This window comes from Arabidopsis lyrata (assembly GCF_000004255.2).
Source record: "Arabidopsis lyrata subsp. lyrata unplaced genomic scaffold ARALYscaffold_1, whole genome shotgun sequence".
Taxonomy (NCBI): domain Eukaryota; kingdom Viridiplantae; phylum Streptophyta; class Magnoliopsida; order Brassicales; family Brassicaceae; genus Arabidopsis; species Arabidopsis lyrata.
In genome coordinates this window covers 53,136-76,950 of record NW_003302555.1, presented here as the reverse complement: position 1 = coordinate 76,950, position 23,815 = coordinate 53,136, and the positions used below count along the sequence as shown (strand labels likewise).

The 23,815-nt window shown below is 37.7% G+C and overlaps 3 protein-coding genes and 1 long non-coding RNA gene across 8 annotated transcripts; 3 read left to right on the top strand and 1 right to left on the bottom strand.

Moving 5' to 3' along the window:
* Positions 1–172: 172 nt before the first annotated feature.
* Positions 173–2,260, top strand: LOC9328093 (squamosa promoter-binding-like protein 8). The gene is made up of 3 exons (XM_021014169.1): positions 173–1,372; positions 1,686–1,816; positions 1,920–2,260. Exons 1-3 carry the CDS (start codon positions 693–695, stop codon positions 2,078–2,080), a joined length of 972 nt encoding a protein of 323 aa, XP_020869828.1. The 5' UTR covers positions 173–692; the 3' UTR covers positions 2,081–2,260.
* A 1,655-nt stretch (positions 2,261–3,915) lies between these two features.
* Positions 3,916–4,673, top strand: LOC9325402. The gene is made up of 3 exons (XR_002329584.1): positions 3,916–4,444; positions 4,518–4,573; positions 4,660–4,673. It is a non-coding gene; the product is annotated as an uncharacterized LOC9325402 (long non-coding RNA).
* LOC9325401 (CCR4-NOT transcription complex subunit 1) lies at positions 4,597–18,255 on the bottom strand. Of its 5 annotated transcripts, none has more exons than XM_021014164.1 (49): positions 17,974–18,204; positions 17,580–17,877; positions 17,274–17,502; positions 16,843–17,182; positions 16,538–16,651; positions 16,323–16,451; positions 16,057–16,248; positions 15,773–15,967; positions 15,507–15,644; positions 15,293–15,415; positions 14,956–15,209; positions 14,751–14,854; positions 14,421–14,515; positions 14,109–14,333; positions 13,608–13,769; positions 13,451–13,523; positions 13,273–13,340; positions 12,992–13,137; positions 12,773–12,905; positions 12,534–12,680; positions 12,395–12,442; positions 12,192–12,320; positions 11,828–12,070; positions 11,575–11,712; positions 11,404–11,492; positions 11,203–11,308; positions 10,864–10,959; positions 10,554–10,706; positions 10,217–10,399; positions 9,912–10,141; positions 9,714–9,816; positions 9,505–9,630; positions 9,375–9,419; positions 9,006–9,200; positions 8,621–8,747; positions 8,418–8,518; positions 7,988–8,122; positions 7,828–7,911; positions 7,265–7,411; positions 7,045–7,176; positions 6,888–6,935; positions 6,647–6,793; positions 6,518–6,579; positions 6,166–6,319; positions 5,870–6,061; positions 5,676–5,780; positions 5,449–5,583; positions 5,160–5,360; positions 4,597–5,053 (listed from the first exon to the last, which is right to left on the bottom strand). In XM_021014164.1, the coding sequence occupies exons 1-49, from the start codon at positions 18,064–18,066 to the stop codon at positions 4,799–4,801; spliced, it is 7,167 nt and encodes a 2,388-aa protein (XP_020869823.1). In that variant the 5' UTR covers positions 18,067–18,204; the 3' UTR covers positions 4,597–4,798. The 5 variants fall into 5 exon arrangements, with proteins under 5 accessions (XP_020869823.1, XP_002889337.1, XP_020869825.1 ...); XM_002889291.2 differs by having other exon boundaries at positions 4,691–5,053; positions 11,404–11,489; positions 12,773–12,881; positions 17,974–18,255; XM_021014166.1 differs by having other exon boundaries at positions 4,691–5,053; positions 9,505–9,609.
* A 1,567-nt stretch (positions 18,256–19,822) lies between these two features.
* On the top strand, positions 19,823–21,220 carry LOC9328091. The gene is made up of 2 exons (XM_021014163.1): positions 19,823–20,574; positions 20,669–21,220. The coding sequence occupies exons 1-2, from the start codon at positions 20,486–20,488 to the stop codon at positions 20,976–20,978; spliced, it is 399 nt and encodes a 132-aa protein (XP_020869822.1). The 5' UTR covers positions 19,823–20,485; the 3' UTR covers positions 20,979–21,220.
* Positions 21,221–23,815: the final 2,595 nt, after the last annotated feature.

The following is a 23,815-nucleotide window of genomic DNA, read 5'->3' as shown; positions in this document are numbered from 1 at the left end:
TCTGTCTATATAGCCAGCCGTATAACTTTAAATCTGAGTGTCCGGTCCTTACATACATGTGTTTGTTTGTCGAACAAAAGTTCAATTAGAGTCTCCATCAACTGTTTGCTAATTAAGAGTTACCATTATTCGCCCTTAATTAATACTGCTACTAAGATTTCAAATCACAAAGAAAGCTTTCAAAAAAGTAGTAGTAGTAAAAAGGGACAGATGATTGGTAAATAATAAATTAAATTGTTTTTAGTAAAAAAAAAAATAGGCACAGACACTCACACACTGCTTTCACGACCCATGTGAGTTTCTTTCTTCTCCATCTTCACTTTTTTTAAGTAGAGGACAAGACAGACAGCTACCTCTTTTCTGTTCTTTTTTGACGAAGAAAAAAAAATGAATTAAAAAGGGACATTTAAGAGAGATGGTGAGAGAGAGCAATAGAGAGAGAGAGAAGGAGCTCCACCCACAAATAGAAAAGTTAGGGTTTACTGGAAAGAAAGAAAGAAAGAAAGAAAGAGTGTGATGATTCTAATAGAGGTGTAGTACGTCGCTTTGCTTTCAGTCCATTAAAACCATTCCATAACCTATTCCGCACCGACATGTCTCCTCTCCCCTTCCTTTATTAGCCTCTCTTGATTCATTCTTTTTTATAAACAAATTAAAAAGAAAGAGAGAGAGATCTTCCTCGGGATTGCAACATGCTGGACTACGAATGGGATAATCCTTCCTCCCTTGTTCTCTCCGGAGATGAAAGAAACCCGGACTCTGACCCGACGACCCGATCCTCCCTCTCCTTTTTCGACCCCATCTCTCATTACAACAACGACCACCGCCACATCACCATTTCTCCTCCCCTCCTCTCTTCCTTCTCTAATAACCAGCAGCAACATCACCTCACCCTCTACGGTCAGAGCAGCAGCAACAACAACCTGATGTTTCATCATCATCACCTGTACGACCCACGCACCACCACTCCTTACGGCGCCTCCGATCCCATGTACCATCCCCACTCTTCCGCTCCAGCCTCCTTGTTCTCCTACGACCAGACCTCGGGATCCGGATCTTCCTACAACTTCCTCATCCCCAAGACAGAAGTGGATTTCACGTCCAACAGGATCGGGCTGAATCTGGGAGGCCGTACGTACTTCTCAGCCGCGGACGACGACTTCGTGAGCAGGCTGTACAGGAGGTCCAGACCAGGTGAGTCAGGGATGGGGAACTCGCTGAGCACGCCGCGGTGCCAAGCCGAGGGATGCAACGCGGATCTGAGCCACGCGAAACACTACCACCGCCGGCACAAAGTGTGCGAGTTCCACTCAAAAGCATCGACGGTTGTAGCCGCCGGACTAAGCCAGAGGTTTTGCCAGCAGTGCAGCAGGTTTGTGCCCCCTAAAGTTCCCACCTTTGACCTTCTTTATTCACATACATATGACTCTGTGGGGTTGGGGCTCTCTCTTCTCTTCTCTTCGTCCGTACATCACTACCCTTACTCTTGTTCTCTATCTAGTTTAGATCTATTTTTATTTTTATTTATAATTTAGTTAGTTAGCTTCCTTTTTTTTTTCTATTAATAATTGCGAGAGGATCATGATCACAAACAATCATTGAGAAAGTTCGTACTGTGGGGGATCCCAATGGCTTTGTCAAACAAATCATTTTGATTAAACAACTCTCATCATCTAAACTAACAGGTTCCATTTGCTGTCGGAATTCGACAACGGAAAACGGAGCTGCCGTAAGCGACTTGCTGACCATAACCGCCGCCGCCGTAAATGTCACCAATCTGCCTCCGCCACCCAAGACGCCGCCAAGCCAACTCCAAGTACGTACCTCTCTCATGACCATCATATATCTTACAAATTTGTCTAGCTACTTAATTAATGGGAATATATATATATGATGATGATGATGATGATGATGATCAGAGTCACCGAAGGATTCTGGTGTAAAAGCGTCTCCGTCGCCGTCCAACGCGCCGACTACGATATCACTGGAGTGCTTCCGGCAAAGGCAGTTCCAAACGACAGCGTCGTCTTCCACGTCAGCGTCTTCCTCCTCAAATTCAATGTTTTTCTCAACCGGATAGCTAGCTAGCAATTTACTTCTATATATGCTTAATTGATAAAAATTTAAGGACTCTTCTTCGGTAGCTGCTATCATCTGAATTAGTCGATTATATATGTGTTATGTTTAATTTCATGTCACTGATCTCGTTTGTCGTTTTAATATTGTTTTTCATGACTTAATGAGTAGAGCTTTAATTATCTAATCAACCAATAACAATATATCATATCAGATTTCTGATTCTATTATCATTAATTATCTCCTAATTTTTCTTCCTTTTAACTTGGGAAATTACAAAATGAAAGTGTGAAAAGACGAAAGGGGATAAAAATATTGCTGCTAAAAGCAAAGACCGGGGAGAGTAGTGGTACATGGTGGTTCGTTCATCGTTTATTCATTTCGGGGAACTGAATTATTGAGTCTCTCTGTCTGGTGTCTGTTGATGTTGCTGGAATTTTCCTTGAAAACTACAGCAACCCAATATTTTAGAAAGTGACTGATCGTTCACGGCCACGTGGTTCTCCCTATATTAATAATAATAATAATAAAAATACAGTATTTGGTTGTTTGTCCCCCATTTTGAAGCTAAAAATCATACAAAATTTTGTCAAATTTAAATTATAGTATCCCCACCGAGATTTAATAATTTGCACTTGCATCGGTTGTGATATTTAGTAAATGATAGGCTAACCCCACAAATATAACGGATGGATGATATTTTATATAGGAGACGTGGAGATATTAAAAGCAATCTTCCAAGTAGCTAGTAGCTAGTATGCTCCGCGTTACTTGCTTCTTGTGTAAAAGTTCATGAAAACGGGATTTGTTAAGATTAAAGAGAGTCGAGTACTCTAGCATATGTATATTCCTCCTCCCATTGGTTCCCCTGATTCCAGCTGGGTGGCTCCATCGTTTTGTACACGTGTCTTATTTTGGTTCGATTTTTGGCAAAGTGGTTGGGCGTCGTCGGGTCTGCGACCTAATTTTCAGCAGAGACGCCCACACGTGATCATTTCTGGCACTAACCTCCCGGTACGGTGTGGTGGGGATGAATCCAAAAAAAGGCCCAAATGCATGCCCCAACCATTTTTCTATGTATATTATCTATCCCTTCCTTTCACTAATTAGGCCACGGATCAAACTAATGAATGATATTTCGTATAGTATATGTATTATGAATCGAGGACTATGGCTCTCTTTATGGACCGCCTCACACGCATCTCCTACATAGTATACTTATTATTAGATTTTGTGTATTCATATGTCGCTGTTACATAAAGTCCTATGTTTTATTATTATACAACCTAAGTTATCTACGTGACAGGGATCGGACTGTCCACAATCATGTAATTTATTCATGTCCCGCCCTATTTATTTTGGTTTATTGAATTTAACCACCTTATATTTATTTATATATTTTCAGCGAAATCGAAAAAAAAAAAAAAAAAAAAACAGACAGGAAAGAAAAAGGGTTGTGGTGCTGAAAAGTCAATGATTTACAGACAAATGTGGAGGAGGCTTAATCATTTTATTTATCATCCAAGGACTTTGGGAAGAGAGCATCCAAAGCTTTATACTAAGGTTTTGGTGAAACAACTGCTTCAATCATTACGTCACCACGTGTTTGTCTATCACTTTTCATTTCTCATGTGGAAATCTCAATCTTATTAGAAGGATCAAGATTTACGACAAACGAAAAAAGGTTTAGCAAGAGCCTATACAAGTAAAAAAGATCTGACAATAACGATTGCCGAATGCCGAAGCATAGTGTGTTATCAAGAAACGAGGATCAAATCCAAGGGTTTGATGCGTATAGAAGATTTCAACTGCCTCGAGGATTTGACTTTGGTAAGGGATATCTTTCTGTGACGTTCGCGCCATAACATTTACAAACACTTTTAAAGGAACACCTAATAAAAGGATTGTTACAAAATAAATGTGTGAGCTTTTAGATATAAGTTTTGGGATCGCTATATAGTAATCATGGAAATTTGAATTTTCTATCAATAAATACTATATCACCGAATCAAACATATTCTCAAATATGAGAACAAAGTCAAACTTCCCTAATTCTAACTTTAAAACCCAAAAAAAAACAGATGAAGAACTTAGACAAATGAGACATACTTCACTCATCAAATATATAATCACAGTTCTTCCCGCAGGAAGAATGGGGGTCTTTCTTTCAAAACTTTGAAAATTCGTTGTTCTTTTCTTTCCGGCCTGAGTCATCTGCACCTTTCAAAGACCCACATTCTTTTTGCGGGAAGAACTCATGAGTAGGCTCTTTCGAGCCCCAAACCAGAGACTCAGACAGAGAAAGTTCGAACAACAAGGATTTGATCACCAGGAGTCAACCATGCCATCTGTACCAGATCCTGATACGGTAAATCATTTCGCCAAATTTAATGGTTTCAATAAATTGAAAGTGTTTTCCTTTTCACCATTATCTGCTGCAGCTTCTATCACTGGAGGAGTTGCGTGAACGCCGTATAACTGATCCTCATTTACCAAGGTAAGTGGTATTGTTTTCCAATGTATGAAAACTTATTTGAAAAGCTCTATTTGGACCAATCTTTTAATTTTGTTTCTTTCTTTCAGGAGTTATCGGAACATGTTTTTGAATCTATTATACTAAATAAATAAATAAACTAAGACTCCTAAAATCTCCCCCCTACTGTATTATTGTTACAACATAATGTCAAAATACGCATACATATACAAGTTGAAAGCTAGAGAGCTAATGAGAATTGTCTGAGACCCAACCTCCCGAGACCATTCCCTCGTCGACAGGCTTAAGGCCACCACAGGATCTGGCTACCGATTCAAAGAGCTTCTCAATCTCAGGCGCACATCTGATGAAGGCTTGTTTCCAGAAGCCATATCTTGGATTCTTTATTAGCTCAATGAATGTGATTAGAAGTCCCCATGGATGTGGCCTGTTCACAATTAGCCGTTCCAACAGCACTCTTGTTATTTGCTCCTGTATGATCTCCTGTTTCATTCATCCCCCAAACAAAAAAAAATAAAAAATCAGATTTCCATGCCCACTAATTTATCCACACACCTCCTCTTGACAATGACAAGCAAAGCAACCTCACCTGGTCAGATTCGAAGAACAGATAGAGCATGATGAAAGAAAAGTAATGAGTGTGGTTGTTGGGATATCGAAGCTGATTGGCTATTGCATTTAGGAACAGGTACCGCCCTTCAGTATCAAGTTCCATACTTAAATACTTGAACATCTGCAAGGCCACAACATTTTGAGCCTGTGTCTCACCGGCCTGAAGCTGCTGAATAGCCTGTTATCGCAATACCAGGTTTTTTGCATATATTTCAATAAACTATACTTTAAAAAAAAAAAAGACTGTATAGTAATTAGACCCATACCTGCATTCCAGTATATAGCACAAGCGAGTTGATCAATGGTACACTGTAACGGGTTCCAGCTGAACTAGCCTCGCTGGACGACAGAAGTAACTTTGTCTTCAACTCACTTAGGAAAGTTGAATTTTGCTGCCTCGACTGCAGAAAAATTTTAATGAGTATCTCCTGATATAATCTCAAGAATACCAAAGTGAGGATAAGTAAATTGAAGAATCAGGTGTTCCTATTACCGTAAGATACTCATCCACCTCATTCTTCATTTGCTTTGCCTTTAGCGCAGCATCAACCTCGGAAAGGATACAGGGAGCTTCTACTATCTCAGGCAACAAATCAATCTGCAATGAACACGATAATTCAGCCTACAACGAATATATTTTCTTTAGAATATGATGAACATGCTGGAATCTCCACTATCATCTCGTACCTTTAAATTTGGGGTAGAAGGATCAGGAAGCCTCATGTTCCGCGGAAAAGAACTGAGGATAATATTCCGCATTTGTATGCAACTTGAAGGAATCACATCACAGAAAGTAAAATGATAATCACACAGGAACTCTGGGAAGTCATGAAGCAGCACCAGTAACACTCTCAATGTCCCTTTGTATAGGAAATGAACCTACGATCAATAAACAAACAAAAAAGATACCACATTAAGTTACCATCGACTATATCCTTCAGTGTCCGATGCAAAACAATTACAGAAGAGAAAAAGGCACAAACTGGTCCTCCGAGTTCAGCATTTCTTAAAAATGGCTCAAGAAACTGAAGCAAGTCCACCAGCAGGCGTTGAACATATGGCCAGCCCTTCTGGCCATTTACTGTAAGTAGTTTGGGCATGAAGCTTCTGTGGCTGACAAGCTCTAGCCATGCAAAGCTGGAAAATTTTATAAGAACCTCAGTGATGAAGAAATTTTTTTATAAAACACAGATCATAAATCAAAGAAAAGAAGACACATATGTCAACCACATGAAATATTCCACGACATAGGTATTTGACAGCCCTCAAAGTTCCTGAGAGATTCACTTTTAAGTTTTAATTGAAGCATGGGGAGAAATAGGTTTGTGTCCTAACCTGAAAGCAGGTATCTTAAGAGGCTGCAACGCGTGGAAGGCGTTGGCAAAAGCTGTGAGAACCTGCAACAAACGATTAATTAAAGTGATAACAATATATAGCAGCTACTTCAAGGACAACAAAATGCACCTGAAAGTTTGCACCATCCGTCCCAGGATCCAGGGAACACAAGTCCAGTAGCCAGTTGATGAACAATCGGAAATATGGTTTAGGATTGAGTGATGTCTTTTTATCTTCTGCGTCCTTGTGAATAAATCTCACTGTGGCAGCCATGATCTGAAACAGGTAATCAATATCAAACCCACTCACCTTTTCCACCCGTAATAGTAAAAGTTAGACTTTTTTCCAATAAGAGTATGTGTCCCTTTACCTCTGAAAGAAGAAATAACTTGCTGCTAGACTCCTGCTCAGGGAAATACTGAACAGATTGTCATAAGAAACAAACAAAACAAAAAAGCTTAGCCAGCAATGTATTTTGGGCTTAATTATCCACAAGGAATGGAAATCAAAATAAATGAGCATTTTACCTTCAATATTGAAAAAACAAGCTTTGCATACATATCAATGATAAGGAATGATGGACTCTGAGGTTGCTGAGGAGATTGCACAGCACCAGAATTAATATCTTCAGAAGATATACAATGAGCAACAGAAAGTTCCTAGAGAAAGGAAAGCCAATATTAATAATGAGGCCTGTCAAGATTTTGAAAGTGCTGCTGCTAAAACATTCTTAAAAGGTAAAATCACCAGAAGAATTCGGAAAAAACTCTCTGTTGTATCATCTCCCTTAAGTAGTCCAGTCTGATGCAAATGCAAGACGTATTGTGAACAAGCGGTTTCATTTGCACCAGGAAGTTCGCAGATTTGATACCAGTTTTTAAAAAGCGTGGACACCTGCCAAACCATACAGACCAAGACAAAAAGAAGAGATAAACAGCACGCACGAGAGATGTATGTTCAAACATAAAACTGAAGAGATAACAAACTGTAAACGCATGTATGTATTTAATGAAGAAAATAGATAATACATAGAATTAAAGTGGAAACTTAAAATGCATCTACAAGACAAAAAGGTTATGGAAAAAAAAAACATGCATACTGAACGATAATAGAAACGGTTGTTTTGAAACCCTTTTTGTAGCTTGCAAATTGATTGTGCTGAAGCAAACATTTCAGCTTTTGCTTTACTGTTTTGTAAGTGAAAATTTTAGATTTATGCAATTCCCAATCAAGTTAAGAAAAAAAAAAAAAAGGAAAGTTCTTAATCAATATAGAAGTTGATGAACGCTAATAACATGCAAACAAATTACCCGATTCTGGAAAACCGCAGGATCTAATTCCACATAATCCAAGCTGGTATTCTCTTCTGTGTTAGTGGTGATATTGCACGCAACCTAATAAAAAGCTAACATGTCAAATAAATTTACAGTCTGATTACAAGCAAAATTAGGTGATGAAGACATCTGACACCTTTTCATCCTTTTGCCTATCATTGTTGTCATTTCCGGCTGAACTATCAGAGAGGCCAGCTGTGTTAGTAACTGGATTTCGTATGATGTCAATTAGCTGTTGCAATGACTCAGGCGATCCGGATTTTGAGGCAAGCTACAACCAAAACAAGAATACAAATTGCAGCACCACCAAAATAATAATGTCAAATTTCATAAACACCAAAACATGACATTTAACATGCAAAACATATAAAAAATATTTGAACCTAACCACAATATCTGTCAGTTGGCATTCTATGATAAAAAGTGTTATGCAGCAGATTTAAGCATAAGAAAAAAACCTTCCCTAGTTGTAAGTTTTCGCACCTATTAACTGGTTCTTTTTATAACAAGCATTATTGATAATAGAACAAGAATATGCGACTGCAGAAGAATGTTAAAATCGCAACCTTTGCCAGCGCATCAACAAGACTGTGGAGCTCTGAAATGACACTCGACTCCTCAGTGACCAAAGATTGGAGTAGAGAAATAGCAAAGTCAGTTGCGCTCTCTGCACAGCAAACAACTAGTCAGACACGTTCACTTGCAAAAAAAAAAAAGAAAAAATGTAACTATACAAGGACATAAACAAAGGATATGCAGTTCAGCATACTGTTTCTCCCTCCATCAAGATGCTTCGCCATGTGGACATTGTACTCCGCTAGGCTAAGCAACTCACGTTGGATTAGACCAATAGTAATATCTTTGTTGAGCTTCCGCTCCTCCTCTGAATAAATAACCTGTGTCAAGAAGTTCGAAGAAAGTTAAATAATTATAACTAAATATACCAAAAAAAATATCGTATCTATAACCATTTGAGGATAAGCTCCAACTACAAGAAACAGGCTCGACCTAACACTTATATGATAGGTGTTATGACAGGAATAGTGACAAATTTATGGAGAAATTTCAGAAACAGCTGAACTAAAGCACATAAGAGAAGTGTGAAATACAATAAAGATATGAATGCTTAGATCTTGAAAAGGTTGTAAACATACCCAACTAGTGAGCTCTTTAACAACACGCTTGCAAACATCACGAATAGCAACAAGTATTCCTAGGTTAGCACTGACGTGAAGGTTACTTGATGCATTCTCATAAAGAGCCTTGAAAGCTTTTTGGGCGACAGCAAAAGCGGCTTCATCTCTGCTTATACATCTGAGGATGATTTCAGGAACTTCAGAAACTACGGCCTGAAAAATCAATGAGATAGAAGCAAATAGGCATCAATTGAAAGAACCACAGAAACCATTTCCAAAAGTTACAAAAGGTTTTCAAAATTAACTTCTAATTTCATTAATTCTAGGTGCACGAAAATGGATAACGATTCAGCACTATAACCACTTAGGCACTAGGAAATCAAATACCTGGATTTCGTCATCTCCTGCATTATTAGCCACTAATTCCTCCATCTGAAACAGTTTCAAGAAGTCACTCACATATAAAGCAGCCAAAATAAATGCAGCAAGGAAAACAAAAGATAACCACTCCAGTAACCTTCTGAGTAACAATTTGACATTTATCCAGTGCATCTCTCGTGGACAGTGAAGGCTGTATAATATTATTTCCACCAAGTCGTTCCATGGTAGCAGAAGTCAATGTCTGCAGTGATGTTCCAGTTTCCTTATATATAAATAAGCACAGCTTAGCAATTCATTATAAACCTAAGAAAGAGTAATAATTTGAAAACACAGAGTATATCTCACTTTCGTAGCAGCGTCAGAGGATTCAGCCAGATTCAATTCAGAGGTTGGTAGTGACTTAGAAAGTTGAAGACTGGATGAGTCACCAGCTGGATCAACTTGTGAGCTTTAACACAGGTAAAATGATATGTTAACATTCAGCTGTGAAATACGAGAATAGAAATGAAAGCAGTTTTATCGATCTGCTTTACAACAAAGCACCTCAAAAGTGAGACTGGGGAAGATTCAAAACCATCCACAGAAATATCTGTTGGCCGGGAGACCATGTCCATCCGAGCGTTTCCAACACTAGACAAAAATTCAGAAGCAACTTTTCCTGATACTGGACCATACCCACTACCAAGCGCAACATCGCCAGATGAGCTTGATGCAGCAGATAAACCATGTGACGTTTGGGTCGACTGCTTCTGCCAAGGATGTTGAACAAAGTCCTGAAAATGCACACGTCTTGTTTAGTCATACAAACACAAAACATACCAGAGGCAACTACATGTTAAAAACAGCACCTCATAAACTCGCTGCTGAGACAGGGAGAGGTGTCCAGGTTTTGGACGGAGGGATTCAGGTATAAAACTGACGGAATTTTGTGATAGAATGTTTGGATCGAAAAAGGAGGATCCAGCACCATCTCTATGCTTTCTGCGTAACAACAATTGCTGTGCAATGTCCGCATCAATTGTTTGTATTGCCTGTAGGGACACGGACATAAAAACTAGTAACTAGAAGGAATTATCCCTGGTAAACAAAAAAATTTGTATTGCCTACTTTGGTCATTTAATTCAATAAATCTAAAAGCTGAAACAGAAATAACGTCCGAGATCTAATATCTAACACAAACCAAACCTTCTCTGTAGCCGCCTGTTCAATAGCAGCACAACCCAAATCAAGGTTGTCATTTGTGACAAGTTGCACAATTTGTTCAAGAGCGTCATTTGAAATATTCAGACCCTGGAGCGAATTCCGTAGATGACCGGATATTGAAGTGCGCAGGGGTTCCTAAAAATACCAGAGAATGCACAAAAAAACAGAGAGAAAAATAGAGCTTGTTGGTTTAGAGTAACAGGGCAGAAATGTAATAGCATGAAATGTAAACGAGATGTATACAAAAAAGCTAAAGAATCTTAAGAATCCAAGCCTTATAAGAAGGAAAAACCTTGCAAGTCACATGAGCCAAACTCCCAGCTAAACTCGCAACCATCAAGTGAGCAGCATTATAAATACGTGACTCATCGGGTTCCAGGGCATAATCCTGGAGTCAAAAAACAGAAACAATAATCTACGATAAATAAATAAGATCAAAGCCCTGGAGATTTTCTGTTTTTAATAGAGACTGACATTTGTGATCAATGGGAATCAAATAATTTAGTTGTGGAGTCAAAAGCAATAGAAATCAAATGGGGGATAAGGAAAATTTTGAGGCACGAGACTAAAAACAAGTAACGTAAAAGTAATAAAGGAAAAAAAAAACGGAGAAAGGTTTAGATTGGTCAACCTTTAGCACAAGCTCTTTTGTTGTTTGGCATGCAATACAAACACTTCGCTGAACAATACCAGACACAATCTCCTTGATAGCTCTGTCCATGGCAAGTGGTACCACTCTGACAATGGATAATAGTTTAGTGTGTAATAAAAAATAGCTTCATTGCGCTACAATCATAATGATTTCACCAGTAAGAGACCATTAGTCACAAACCTCTGAAATGGAAAGTGCATACCAAATGCGCTTAATTTCTGATTGATAACAACATGATTTCCAATGTTGGGAAGTGCTGCTGACAGCTGCTGGCCATCACATTAAAAGTAGAAAGGATTTGAGCAATCATCTAGATAATAACTTTGATCGACATGCCTATGAAAATCGTACCTGACTAATAGAAAACAATGGAGATGGAGTTGACTGGAACAGTCCTTGAGGTGACGGGAGCTGCTCAGGCAAGCCTAGAGTTGCCACTTTCTCGTCATCCACCAAAGTATTAGTATAAACACGTTGTGGGGCTACATACTGAAAAGAAAAAGCAAGGGGCTAACTATCATTGATAAGTAAAACAGACATTATAGGTTAAAAAACTACACAAAAAATAACCAGACATAGGTTAAAAAACTACACAAAAAATAACCTGTGATAATAACTTCGAGGGAACGTCTGTATTAGGTGAATTTGCAACATCAAGAGGTAGATCAATTTGCTTAAGAGGAGAAATTGTTTTAGGCTCTGGAATCATCTGTGGCTGAGATATATGTGTTACTCCAAGATCTTTGTTACTAAAATCAGGATTCCCATCTATTTCTCTCTTCCGATCCTTTAGAAGGGAAGTTGGCGCTACTTCCTTAACCTCAACACCAAGGTTCTTGAATAAAACCTGAAGAGAAAGACGAGTTGAGAAAAAAACATTGGATACACAAATAGAAGTGATGTAAAATAATTTGTGATGCTCAAGAGGACCAATCATCTTTACTATGATCTTCTTAACAACCAGATACCTCTATGTCAAACTTCAGATTCATTTTTAGGTTTGGCATTGAATAGATCTCAGCGAGTAACCCAAGTATAGCCATCGTCCAAGGATTGGGAGGCTGATACGCAATACTGTTTTGGCATGGCTCCAGAACCTGAATTGACAGTAAATTAGAACTCAAGAAATCAACCTTACAACAGCTATGAATGACAATCAACCATCACCAACCTTTGAAGTGAATGGAATGACCGCTATCATCAACCCTTTTTCATAGGCCTGCAAAAGGAGAAAAACAAAGTTGATATCAACAATATGACAGTGTATTACAAAAGAACGAGATAAATTTGAAGGAAATAGTAGCAATTACCTCCACAATCAAGGATTTTGGATCTATTTCTCGCGCCCTTAAAACATAATTCCTTCCAATGGTCAACTTTCCAAGCCAACTGCCTAAATTTTTAAGCAGAGATCGCTCTTCTGAACTTGACTTTATGAGCTCTGAACCCAAAAGAACCTGCAAAACTAAAGAAATTAAGGAAAGAAAAATTTTGCCAAACAAAAGAGTACACCCATCACCGCAAAATCACTTGTGTGAAGAAAAATAACCTTGCAATTTTCGTAAGTATTTTGAAGTATCTCCTTAAACAACAGCTTGGAATCAACTTTGTCCAAGAACTTCAGGTACAGATCATGAAAATTCGGCTCGATGCTCGCTCTATTAGGTATTAAACACATCGCACTATCAGGTATTAAACACATGCAGGAAAAAAATAAGAAAGAAACCTTGCATTAACTGCAAACATAAAGAACACGACTAATCAGTACCTTTTCATAACCATGTACTGTGCAAACCAAGGATAATACTGTTGGGGCAAAATTTCAGCAAACTCTTTCCCTTTAGATTCAATGTTTGCTGTAGAGATATTATTGATTATGAAAGAAACTTTGTCCTGAACATCTGAAGGTGGAGCCTGGAAAAAAAAAAGACTTGTTATTGTCATTCATACTAAAAAGTAGACATTTGACATACTGACAGTTCCTTATGCAATGTAACCAAAAGAAGATAATTCTGAATCTAAATAGACAATAGTAAAATGGCAACGTACCTCGATTGCGTTTTCCCTTCTTTCTGCTGCTGCAACCAAGGTTTCTATGTTCAAAGCCGAGCCAAACCCTGTGATAATCGAATTTTAGTAACATTTCTTCTCTTGATAGGAAAGAACTATATTCCCTATTATATTTATAAAAAAAAACAGTTATAAAACTAAGTTGACTAGAGATTACTTGTTGAAGTGGCTGCACGAGCTGGGCGAACAAAACCAGCGGAGGTTGATGAAGAAGTTGTAATGCCAGGATTCTGCAAGAATAACTAGTCAGCTGAAATGGAAACTCTTACACCCATACACAGCCATAAAAGAAAAATTCAAGAGAAAGTCATCACCTTAGGATTGACAGAAACATCAGCGGAAGTGGTTGATAACGATGGCAGAAGTGGCTTTGCCTCGTTAGATAGCACATTTGGCAATTTGCTGCGGTCATCAATATGCACTTCATTTTTCTGTTGAAGCTGTAATGCTGATTGGCCAATTCCAGAACCACTCAACTGCCAACGCAAAGTTTAAAAAAAAAAAAACAGAAACAATTTTTTAATTTCATCTCACCAGAAAATTCCGAAAGCCGATTTACAGTGAGAAAAGATATAAGCCAACCCAGACCACGAGAAGCTTACAGTAATTCCACATTACGGCTAAAGAGCTAAAATGAAAGGCATGAGACTAGAAACAGAAATGATCAATCAATTTTCTTTCCCCTTTTCAATAGATAACTCTAGCTATATGATCTCATGTTTGAAACAGATTGTTGATCAAAATTCGCAGTATCAACTTATGGCAAGACAATTAGCACATTCAATCAAAAGACAACTTTTAAACCAAAATCCTACCTCGCCATTTCCAGGGATAGACTGTGAGGGCCCAGGGTGCGAAACAGAGGCATCTGATTCTAAATTACCAGATGATATCCTTGAAAGTGCTTGTTCAATAACAGTGACTAACTCAGGGTGAGTGCTACGCAGATGAGATATTTGCAAAATATGGTTGCAGTATTGAGGCAATTCAACAAGACGATTCACGAACTGTTCCAGAGCTTTGCTTCCAAACAGAAACATCTGCATGAATCAGGAAAGAAAGAAGATGACAGATCACTCACAAAAAAAAAGCCGGGAGACAGAAATAAACAACAAAAGAATCCATACTTTTGAATCTGCAGGTTTACGCAAAGAATCCAACACAAGACGCAGGGCCATCCCCAGAGTGAGGGAACTTATAAGCTGGTGTTTTATAACAGAACCTGAAATTTGTACAAGTCACAGTAGATTCAAGAGAATGTAAACAATACAAATCTGAAGAAACGCTCAAATTTGCTCACAGGATGGTCGGGTTAAATCTGAAGAGATCTCAATTAGCACGGTAAAAAATGTCGAGAGCTAACACAATAGCATAGAAGATATTATGGTATACCCCCTCCCCAACACAAACCACCCGCTACATCAAAGTAAAAACATCCTTATAAAAGATCCACTCACCAAAGAGTATGGAGGCTATTTTCAGCTGTCTCTCGGGATACTTGGGGAAAAACCGATATTCTTCAAACAGATTAGCAATCATGCATTCAAAAATTAATTTTTCCCTGCCAAAAAAACAATCTCGTGATTTTCCTTATGCATGAGGAGCCTGACAAACATGAGGAGAAAAATTGAAATTCTGAAATATAGCTTGTCAATATCGAACCTTTGAACCAAAGAGTCCTTGTATCGGGAAAGCATTTGAACCATTGCATCAACACTCAACTGACTAGAAAACATTTGATGGAAATAGGCGTTTGCTTCTGCCTCAACATCATCTCCATATGCAGTTGATGTTGATGAATCTTTAGCCTCGCCATTCTGCAGTTTAGGATTACAATCCAAAATAGCTGCATTGACCTTTTCAATCTCCTCGACTAGTTGAGATGAAGTAATCGCATTATCATGAGCTTTCAAAACCTACAATACATGTTCAAACAAATTGATCTCAGTAGATATGAAGCAATAGCCGAAAACCAAACGAAATAGGGAATCAAACTAACTTTCATTAGGGAAGTTGTTGCATCCAGATGAAGATCTGATAAAGGATCTGAAGGATGAAAACTTTTGGCAGTAAAATCGTCTGATTCGCTAAAATGCACATTCTTGACAAATTTGAGACACTCCTGAAATATGAAAAACATAATTAGATGATAGATACCACTTCTCATCTCTAAAAAACTAGAAATAGGAATATGGTTGTAAACGATATGTTACCTCAGCAAAGAGATCCTTATACACATACAGGCAGTTTGGCAACCAGTTCTCAATGTCCAAAAGACCTCTCAATGAGGCAAGGACTGCCAATTTGATACTGAATGAGACTGGAACTGATTCTAAGACAACAGAGAGAATCTGAAATAAATAAATAAATAAGCCATGATTAGTACATAGAAATAGAGAGGTTGTTGTAAGAAAAGAGGAAAGCATTATAATGAGATAAATTGAGCCACTGTCACGCATTTTCAATACAATATACTCACCTTTAGCTCATGACAGATTTCAATTATTCGGAGCAAGCTGTCTGCTTTAAGATTTTGGGCATCTAAAATCCCCCACAGAACGAGTTCTGCATTCTGATGCCAGAGATTAAGGATAAAACCACTATCCTGGGAATTCGTTATTATCACTGGAAGAATAGCAGAAACCACTTCACGCTGTATGAGGTTATAGGCAGTCTGCAGTAAGAGGATTGACATACTTAGTCAAACAAAAAAAAATCAAGATTACAAGCATGTATCACCTAAGACCAGTCGTGGAGAAATACTTTGATGTGTGTCATTCCAAGAAGCAAGGTTCTAGGACACTGTGTGAGTGGATACTGGAGCAACGAGCTAACTAAAACGGCATGACCTCTCTCGGCCAATTGGCAAAGCACATTCAGGAGATCGAGCGACAGCCATGCATGATTGGATAGTCCTAACTGTTGCTCATGGCTGTGCATGTTATCAATATATACCTAAAATACAACTGGTCAGAATAGTGACAGTAACAAGGAAAAACAGCTCTAAGCACAGACGTGTGGTATCTCACCAGCTTCCTTGGAGAATGCATAAAGGTGAATACTTCTGGTGGAGCAGATATTGCATGCTTAAGAAAGGATAATTGACCTTCCATATTTTTCCAGACAGAAGCACATACAGCATCAAGAGGAAATGGCTCCTGCAAGAATCAGATTAACACCCTCAAACAACAAAATGAAGTAAACATATTTTCAAGCAGTCAAATTAGAGAGTATGAGAACACACCTTGCAAGCAGCTTTATAGAGCCGCATAAAAAATGAGAAAGACTCCATATTAGGGATGTCAAATCCGTCATGATCGAGATTCTCAATTACTTTCCTCCAGCTTGTGCCAGGAGCCTGATTTAGCATAAAATATTAAGAGCATGAACCAAATAACAGTTAACAATAAGCTAGATGTCTTCACAAATCCATTGATAAAAGAAAGATAATCATCATGCATGCTCCGAAAAAAAAAAAAAAGATAAATGAAGTTTTGAAACTATCAATTATATTGATTAGACAAAGTAATAGAGTTTCAGATAACTTACAAGCTGCTTGATTGTGTCAACTAGAATATCAACATTCCACGACCTTGGGGTGGGAAGTTCAGTAGGGATGCAGCAACTAAGGGCTAAAGTGAATGTTGGAAAGGTGGTGTGATTATCTTCAAGATCAGCACATGTCCGAGAAACATTGCCAAGAATTCTTGAGATAGTAGCCTCTCCTAATGGAGCAAAAGTAGACAAGATTTCTTTGCACTGTAGGGCATCAGCAGTGAATCCACAACCTAATTCTCCCATGAGATCTCCAACACTGATTTCCTTATCGATTTCAGCTAAGATAGCATCAAACTCGTTTTCAGCAGAATCAATGTGAAAATCCATGCTCCTAGAGCAGAAGAGGAAAAATGTGAGAAACGCATTAGAAACATAAGGGATCAAAAAAGGAATAACAGATGAAAGAAAGTCAAAAGCGGCACCTGAAAACATGAGCTTCATGAACTTGTTGAGAAAGCATAGGTGAAAGAGCAAAAGAGAAGTCATCTCTAGGTTGAGCAGAAGACAAAAACTGTAAGAAGGAATCCAAATGCATGGAAAGATCCTCAGATTTGTGGAGAAACAAAAGAACATTCTGAATTTGCTCAGTTGAATCAATCTGGGCAGTATTGGCAGAGAGTTGCTCAATCTCAGCCAATAGTAGGTTGCGTCCTGAAAAAGCCATAAAAAGGTAAGATAAAACCAAAGAGAAATGAGAAGAAAGAGACGGAGAAGAGACGGGGCCATACCAGCCGTCTTTGCATCTAATCTTTCAAAATCAGTGAGGGCGAGAGCAAAGCCAATTTTCTCAGAGATAGAAAAATTCAAACAAGTAGTCAAATCATGGACGGAATCTTGAGTGAGCTCAACATCCTTGAGGGCGTGAGAAAGCAGGGTGGCGAGATTAGACAAATTGAGCACATGTTTAAAGACCAAGGATACAACTTTCTCAAGCTGCAACGAATTAGGATGGCTTCGCCGGACGGTGAAGCAATCGAGGCAGGTCTTGAGAACTGGAATGCTAGTCTCGACTCCAAAATCAACCAACTAAAAAAAAAACAACCACTTTATTATCTTAATTTGAATATCTTCGTAAGGCTGATCTCAGAACTTACAAGGATAGAGAGAGAGAAAAACAAGTACCTGAGAAAGCTGGAGGGCGATGGAGTCGACATCGGAATCATGAAAGCTGTGGAGCAAGAACCGGGTATGACCGGCGACCTTGGAGGGAGTCATGAGTATGGGGGGGAATCCGAGATCCGAAATGCTAGGGTACGACGAGAGGGGCTCTTCCTTCTAGGGTTTTCGGAGGGGGTGGATCCAAGAGAGTAGCTATAGCTAGGGATTAACGAGAACGCTCTCTCTGAGATCCGATTGATGGATGGTGGGTGATTCGAAAGCGTTGCAAACTTTTGCTCTGCGATTTTCGGGGGGGGGGGGGGCTGTGGTGAGTGATTTCCAGAGATATAATAACGTCGCCCGCCGCTCTGCTGCTATTAACAAGCCCATTCGTTTCGTAAATGGGCCTTCCATTACCCGACTCTTCTAGAGGCCCATTACTCTGCTAGCTCGTGTCGTCTGGATTTTCAATTGTCTTTTAATATATCCAACAAAGGAAAATTAGCATATTCTTTTATTCATTTGTGTTGGGGACTCATGATAAATTCGCTCAACAAACAAAAAAGCATCTTAATTCTTCTGCTCTTTTGATTCTCATCATTTTGATTCTTCTGCTTCTACGATCATCATCATTTTGATTCTCAACCTTTTTTAACCTGTACATAGAAAGCTATAAAGTAATCTCAAAAGAGGTAGGGTTGTCCACTTGTCTCGAATGATTATTATTAGATGCATTATTTACCACAGTGCCATCCAAAATATTCTATCATCCCTTTATGTCTCTCTTCTTTCTAATTATATATTTACTGCTAACTTTTTTGTCTTTTACTACCAATAAAAATCATTATCAGATTTTATTTGCAAGTGTGTCACGAAAGACAGTTGGTCTAATCTTAGCTTGAATTATGCCTTTTTCTTTTGGTTCAACTTACGAATTGGAAATATAAATTAAACTTGTAAGTTGGAAAGAGCTAGACTTAAGAAAGAAAAAATGATGAACACGAAGAATTTCCTCCGAAAAAGAAGTAAGTAAATCTTGAGGCCACTACCAGCAAGGATCACTTGGGTCCACTTCTCTCATTCACATGTTATATATATATCATAATTATTAGGTCCCCCTCCGTTAAACTAGTTTATAAAATACAAATAGATTAGAGAGAGGTGGGAACCTGAAACCCTCTAATTAAGGATTGGCACCAAATTGCGCGTTGCGTACATGGTGAACCATCATCGTAAATGAATGATATAGGTGGAGAGAGAGGGCAACATGGCCAACCAAACTCCAAAAATATCGCCTGAAATCTGCCACGTGGATCACCCTCCGACCGTTTATATTTCAAGCCAAGGAAACCACCAGGGAACTGATTTTCGTCGTTGATTTTGTCTCCCTCGGATTCCTTCATCGTGTGATTTGTGTGTTTTATCAATTTTACACTGCAAGTCGTCTGAGTTGCATCAAAATTTCCCCCAAGATATAAAATAACCGGCTTTTTGAGAAACATGCAAACCGCAATAAATATTGGAAAAGCAAACAATAAATGTGTACCAAATTGTATTTAACCTAACCCTCCTCATTAAATTCATCTCTATCGATCCATCAACATTGCTTGACGTTGCATTAAATAAACTTTTGTCCAGCATCATATTGATATAAACAAATCAAAGTTAACAGAATATTCTTCTTTAGCCACGTTTAGTACTTAACTAGTATAACGAATCAGTCTTGGAGACAAGTTGGACCCTACCAGCAGAACTCGTCTATTGATCATAAGCCGCCGGACCAACGAAGACTCGCTAAAGAACTAGATCTTCAAGCCAGAACTCCCATTAACTTATACGTTAGTGTGCAATCGAGATATACAACATCACCACCAAGTGATAATCCCAATATTTTTTTCCTCTTTATGGGAAAAGGGAGACAAAAACAGTACTACGTACTACTAAGTTGGATCAATTTTTTGGTGTTATTAATTTCATTATTGTCGCAAAAACACTCTCTCAGTCGCATACCAGCGAGCGTTTCGTTATAAAGTAAAAAAACCGATGGTCGATCTGAGTTCTAATGAAATTGATGATGATAATATGATATACAACATTTATTTTATTTGAAAAGCCCCCCTAGAATTTGATGGAAAGAAAAGACCGCAAGTCATTGCATTGTATGTTCCAAGTTAACTAAAAACAAACGCGCTTGCTTTCCGTAGGCATTGAGATGGATCCATCCATACGACCATACTGGAAGAGTAAAAACTAGAAAACGGCAAGACATGGGAAAAACACAAAGGAAGGACAAAACAGTAATTTCACTAAAACTCCCCATTTTAAGGTTGACAACGACTACAAGCAAACCTCTGGTCTACCTGTACATTTTACTAACACGCGTAGTTGTATTTTTTTAAGAAATATGTTATATATATAGAGGAGATGCTTTGGCTTGTGGGGAATAAATATAAGAGGGTAGTCTAACATCAGCGCCTAACATATATATACAAGGGTCGATATATATAGAAACAAAATAATAAAGATTGTGAAGATCATGGAGAGAGTATGTTGCATGTGCGGCGACGTCGGTTTCTCCGACAAGCTCTTCAGCTGCGGGCACTGCCGCTGCCGCTTACAGCACTCGTAAGTAGTCCTCCTTTAGCATATATATATTTACAGAGTGACCGTTCACGGCTATATATTGATGGGTTTCTTTTATTTAATTGATCATATATAGTTATTGTAGCAACTACTACAGCGAGTTTGCGGAGCCTGCCAAGATTTGCGACTGGTGCCGCAGCGACGACCGGAAGCTGGGAAACGTTGCTAGACATGGCGGCTCTTCTTCAAAGAAGTCTTCTTCTTCCGTTAATTATGAAAATGATGAGTTCACAAACCGACCGGACTATTCGTCCGGCCGCGAGATCAATCATAACAATAACCATCATGGTCAAGTGGCCGAAGGCGTTGCCGGAGCTGGAGGCGGAGTGCCGTCGCCTAAGACGGCCACACGAAGGTACAAGCTTCTCAAAGATGTCATGTGTTAGTTTAAACTGACGAAAGGTATTAGAAAAATTAGTTATAATAATATTACTCTTTGGAGAATGTGTGATTAAATTATATAGGTATATATATGTATAAATTAGCCACTACGGAGAGAACAAAAAAAAAAAAAAAAGCGTCTTTGTTTGTTTTCATCCTTTTTTGTCCTTCTTACTTAATTTGTAAAATGAATGTGTGTGCGTGGGCTTGTGTTTTCTTAATCAGCATATATAGTTATTAATTACTGTAATTTCCCGTAAAAATCTCCTTTTTTCTTTAAAACCTTTCGTAAAAGTCTTTATTAAAATTAACATCCACGTACGTTCTTATATAAATATATATATATATATAGGTATATATATGGTTTTCTTAGGTTTCGTCGTTAAACACCATTAATTAATGCGTGTACAATGGAAAGTCCTCGTGAAAAATCTTAAAAATGATCAAGATAAATATCTGCAAACCCTAATTGTCAACGTACAATTGTGTGTGCGTGTGTGTACATTCACAAAATCAACCAGTACGTGATTTACAATTTGATATTGGGAATAATGTGTGGACAAATGGAATACGAACGGTGGGGGAAAAACATATCTAGAATGAAAGGAAGTGGGCTAGTACTACAAGCACTTATTTGTATATGTTAAATAAGGGTCGGTCTAAATTTATCTCCTTCTTGCTCCTATCCTTTCTACTACTACGTACGTACTATATAATATGGTGTACCGACTGCGAATCGTATCAAACTATCAATCATGTCTAAACTTAATAGTTAATATTATATTCAGCTATGTCGTGGCATTTCATACGAATAGCCCAATATTTCGTTAAATAATGATACAAACACTGTTTATGAATACAGACAAGTAGCTAGCTCCTTGCTCAGTAATTAAATGACAGTATGACACGGCTGTTTTGTTTTTGTCTTTATTTTATGATCCTGAAAAATTGAATTCAAAGAGTTAAAACAATCTAATCACTTCCCAGTGCCTACTTTGCCTTTGTGCAATGGTTTCGTTGTAACTTTTCATTCTGAATGAAATACCCGGATGACAAAAAAAAAAAAAAAAAAAAAGAGTTAAAACAATCCCATTACGCCACTCATATATATACCCAAAATAATGCATTTTCTTGATAGGGAAAAGAAACTATGGGATTTAAATCATAGTGGGCTCAAAATAACTTTTTGGGTTACTCTGATACTGGCCCATAAATCACAGCAGGTTTAGAAGAACTTTATTGCATCGATTTAACTTGTATTGTAAAAGCCTCTATACCCCGATAAAAAGGTATTTCGTAAATTATTAGCTTTTAAAAAGTTTATTACACCATATTCTAAACTATAGGACACTTCGTACCTTTTAAGCTCCTACTATCTGCTTGATCCAGTTGAAAACTTTACTCCGACTTCAAATCGAATCCACTCCTAACTCCAGAAGCAAGAACGGACGGATTACAAAGTTGATCGGGTCATATACCAATCGCACAAAAAATTGGTATATCATAAAATATGTAGAGCATATAGGATGAAATTTTATTTGGCTCTCTTAGTGATTTTTTCTACTCAGATTCTATTTGAGGGGTTGTCTCCATATTCAATTTTTTTATAAAATGAAAAAAAAACTAAAACACATGACCGTGTCTAAACGATATTAATTATTAAATGAACTATCGGCAACCTGCTCCAATTTTTTAACTTTTGAGGTTTCACTCTTTATTTATTTATATTATTTTTAATAATTTTGTTGTTAACTAACAACTCGTAGTTAAGGAATGAAAACATTAGAGAAGCAATTTAATGGGTTCAGGAGCTCATTTTTTGTCTTAGATAACTAAAATAAATAGTACAACAACATGATAGTTGAATGATGTTATAATAACGAAAGCATATATTGAAGCTAAATAGTGTTTCTCAAAACTTTCATAAAACGCTAAAAGCTTATTAATAGATTACTGATATTTATTTTGTAGTTATATATATTTATTTATAAACCGTATATGTATATACTGAAATTATTTTCCGAAAACACAGTAGAATATAGTAATCAATTTTAAAAATGTAAATATTTAGTATATCATTCACCACCATTATGTTTTTATACTATGGTTATTTGATGTATAATTTTATAATGAAATTACTGATTTAATGTTGGCAAACATTAGGTGTAACAACTTCATCACACACTAACCTATCTTTTTTCTATTTCATGGTAAGAGTAATGGAAAGATCTTTTCCCGTCCATAGTTGCTTAGGCTTCAATGGTATTGTCTGATGGTGATCCTCCTAATATCAATGAACGTACTCTACATACACAAGTGGAGGTATGAAGAAACCTCTTAAACACACACAAGATTATTTTCTGTTCTTATTTATTCAATTTTTTGTTTTTTTTTTGTTTTTGACATATCAAGGCTGAAATTCAAGGACTTTGTCCTTTGATGGATGTTAGGGAGATTATTTTCTTGAGGTCCTGCCATACTATAAAAGAGAGAAAAGCAGTTATTGTTATCGACCTTCCCAGTCCAGGGAGGTTAATCAGCAACCCATTGCGCACCCAACAACCTTTTCTCCGAAGCTGCTTATTGGAACAATCTTCTCTTGGTCAATTAAAAGTTACAAGGGTAGAAATCTTTCAGATTCGCCGTGAGGTTGTCCACCCGTAGTACCTTAAAGCCTCGAAAATTTTTATGAAAATATTTGACTATATCGATTAATGTGTCATCAAATCTACTATATTCGAATGATCAATGCTTTATTTATTAATTTTTTTTTTTGTTTTTTGTAGTTACTTGCTTATGTTTGATTATAATTGATTTGATTTTGTGTCTAACCAATATCACT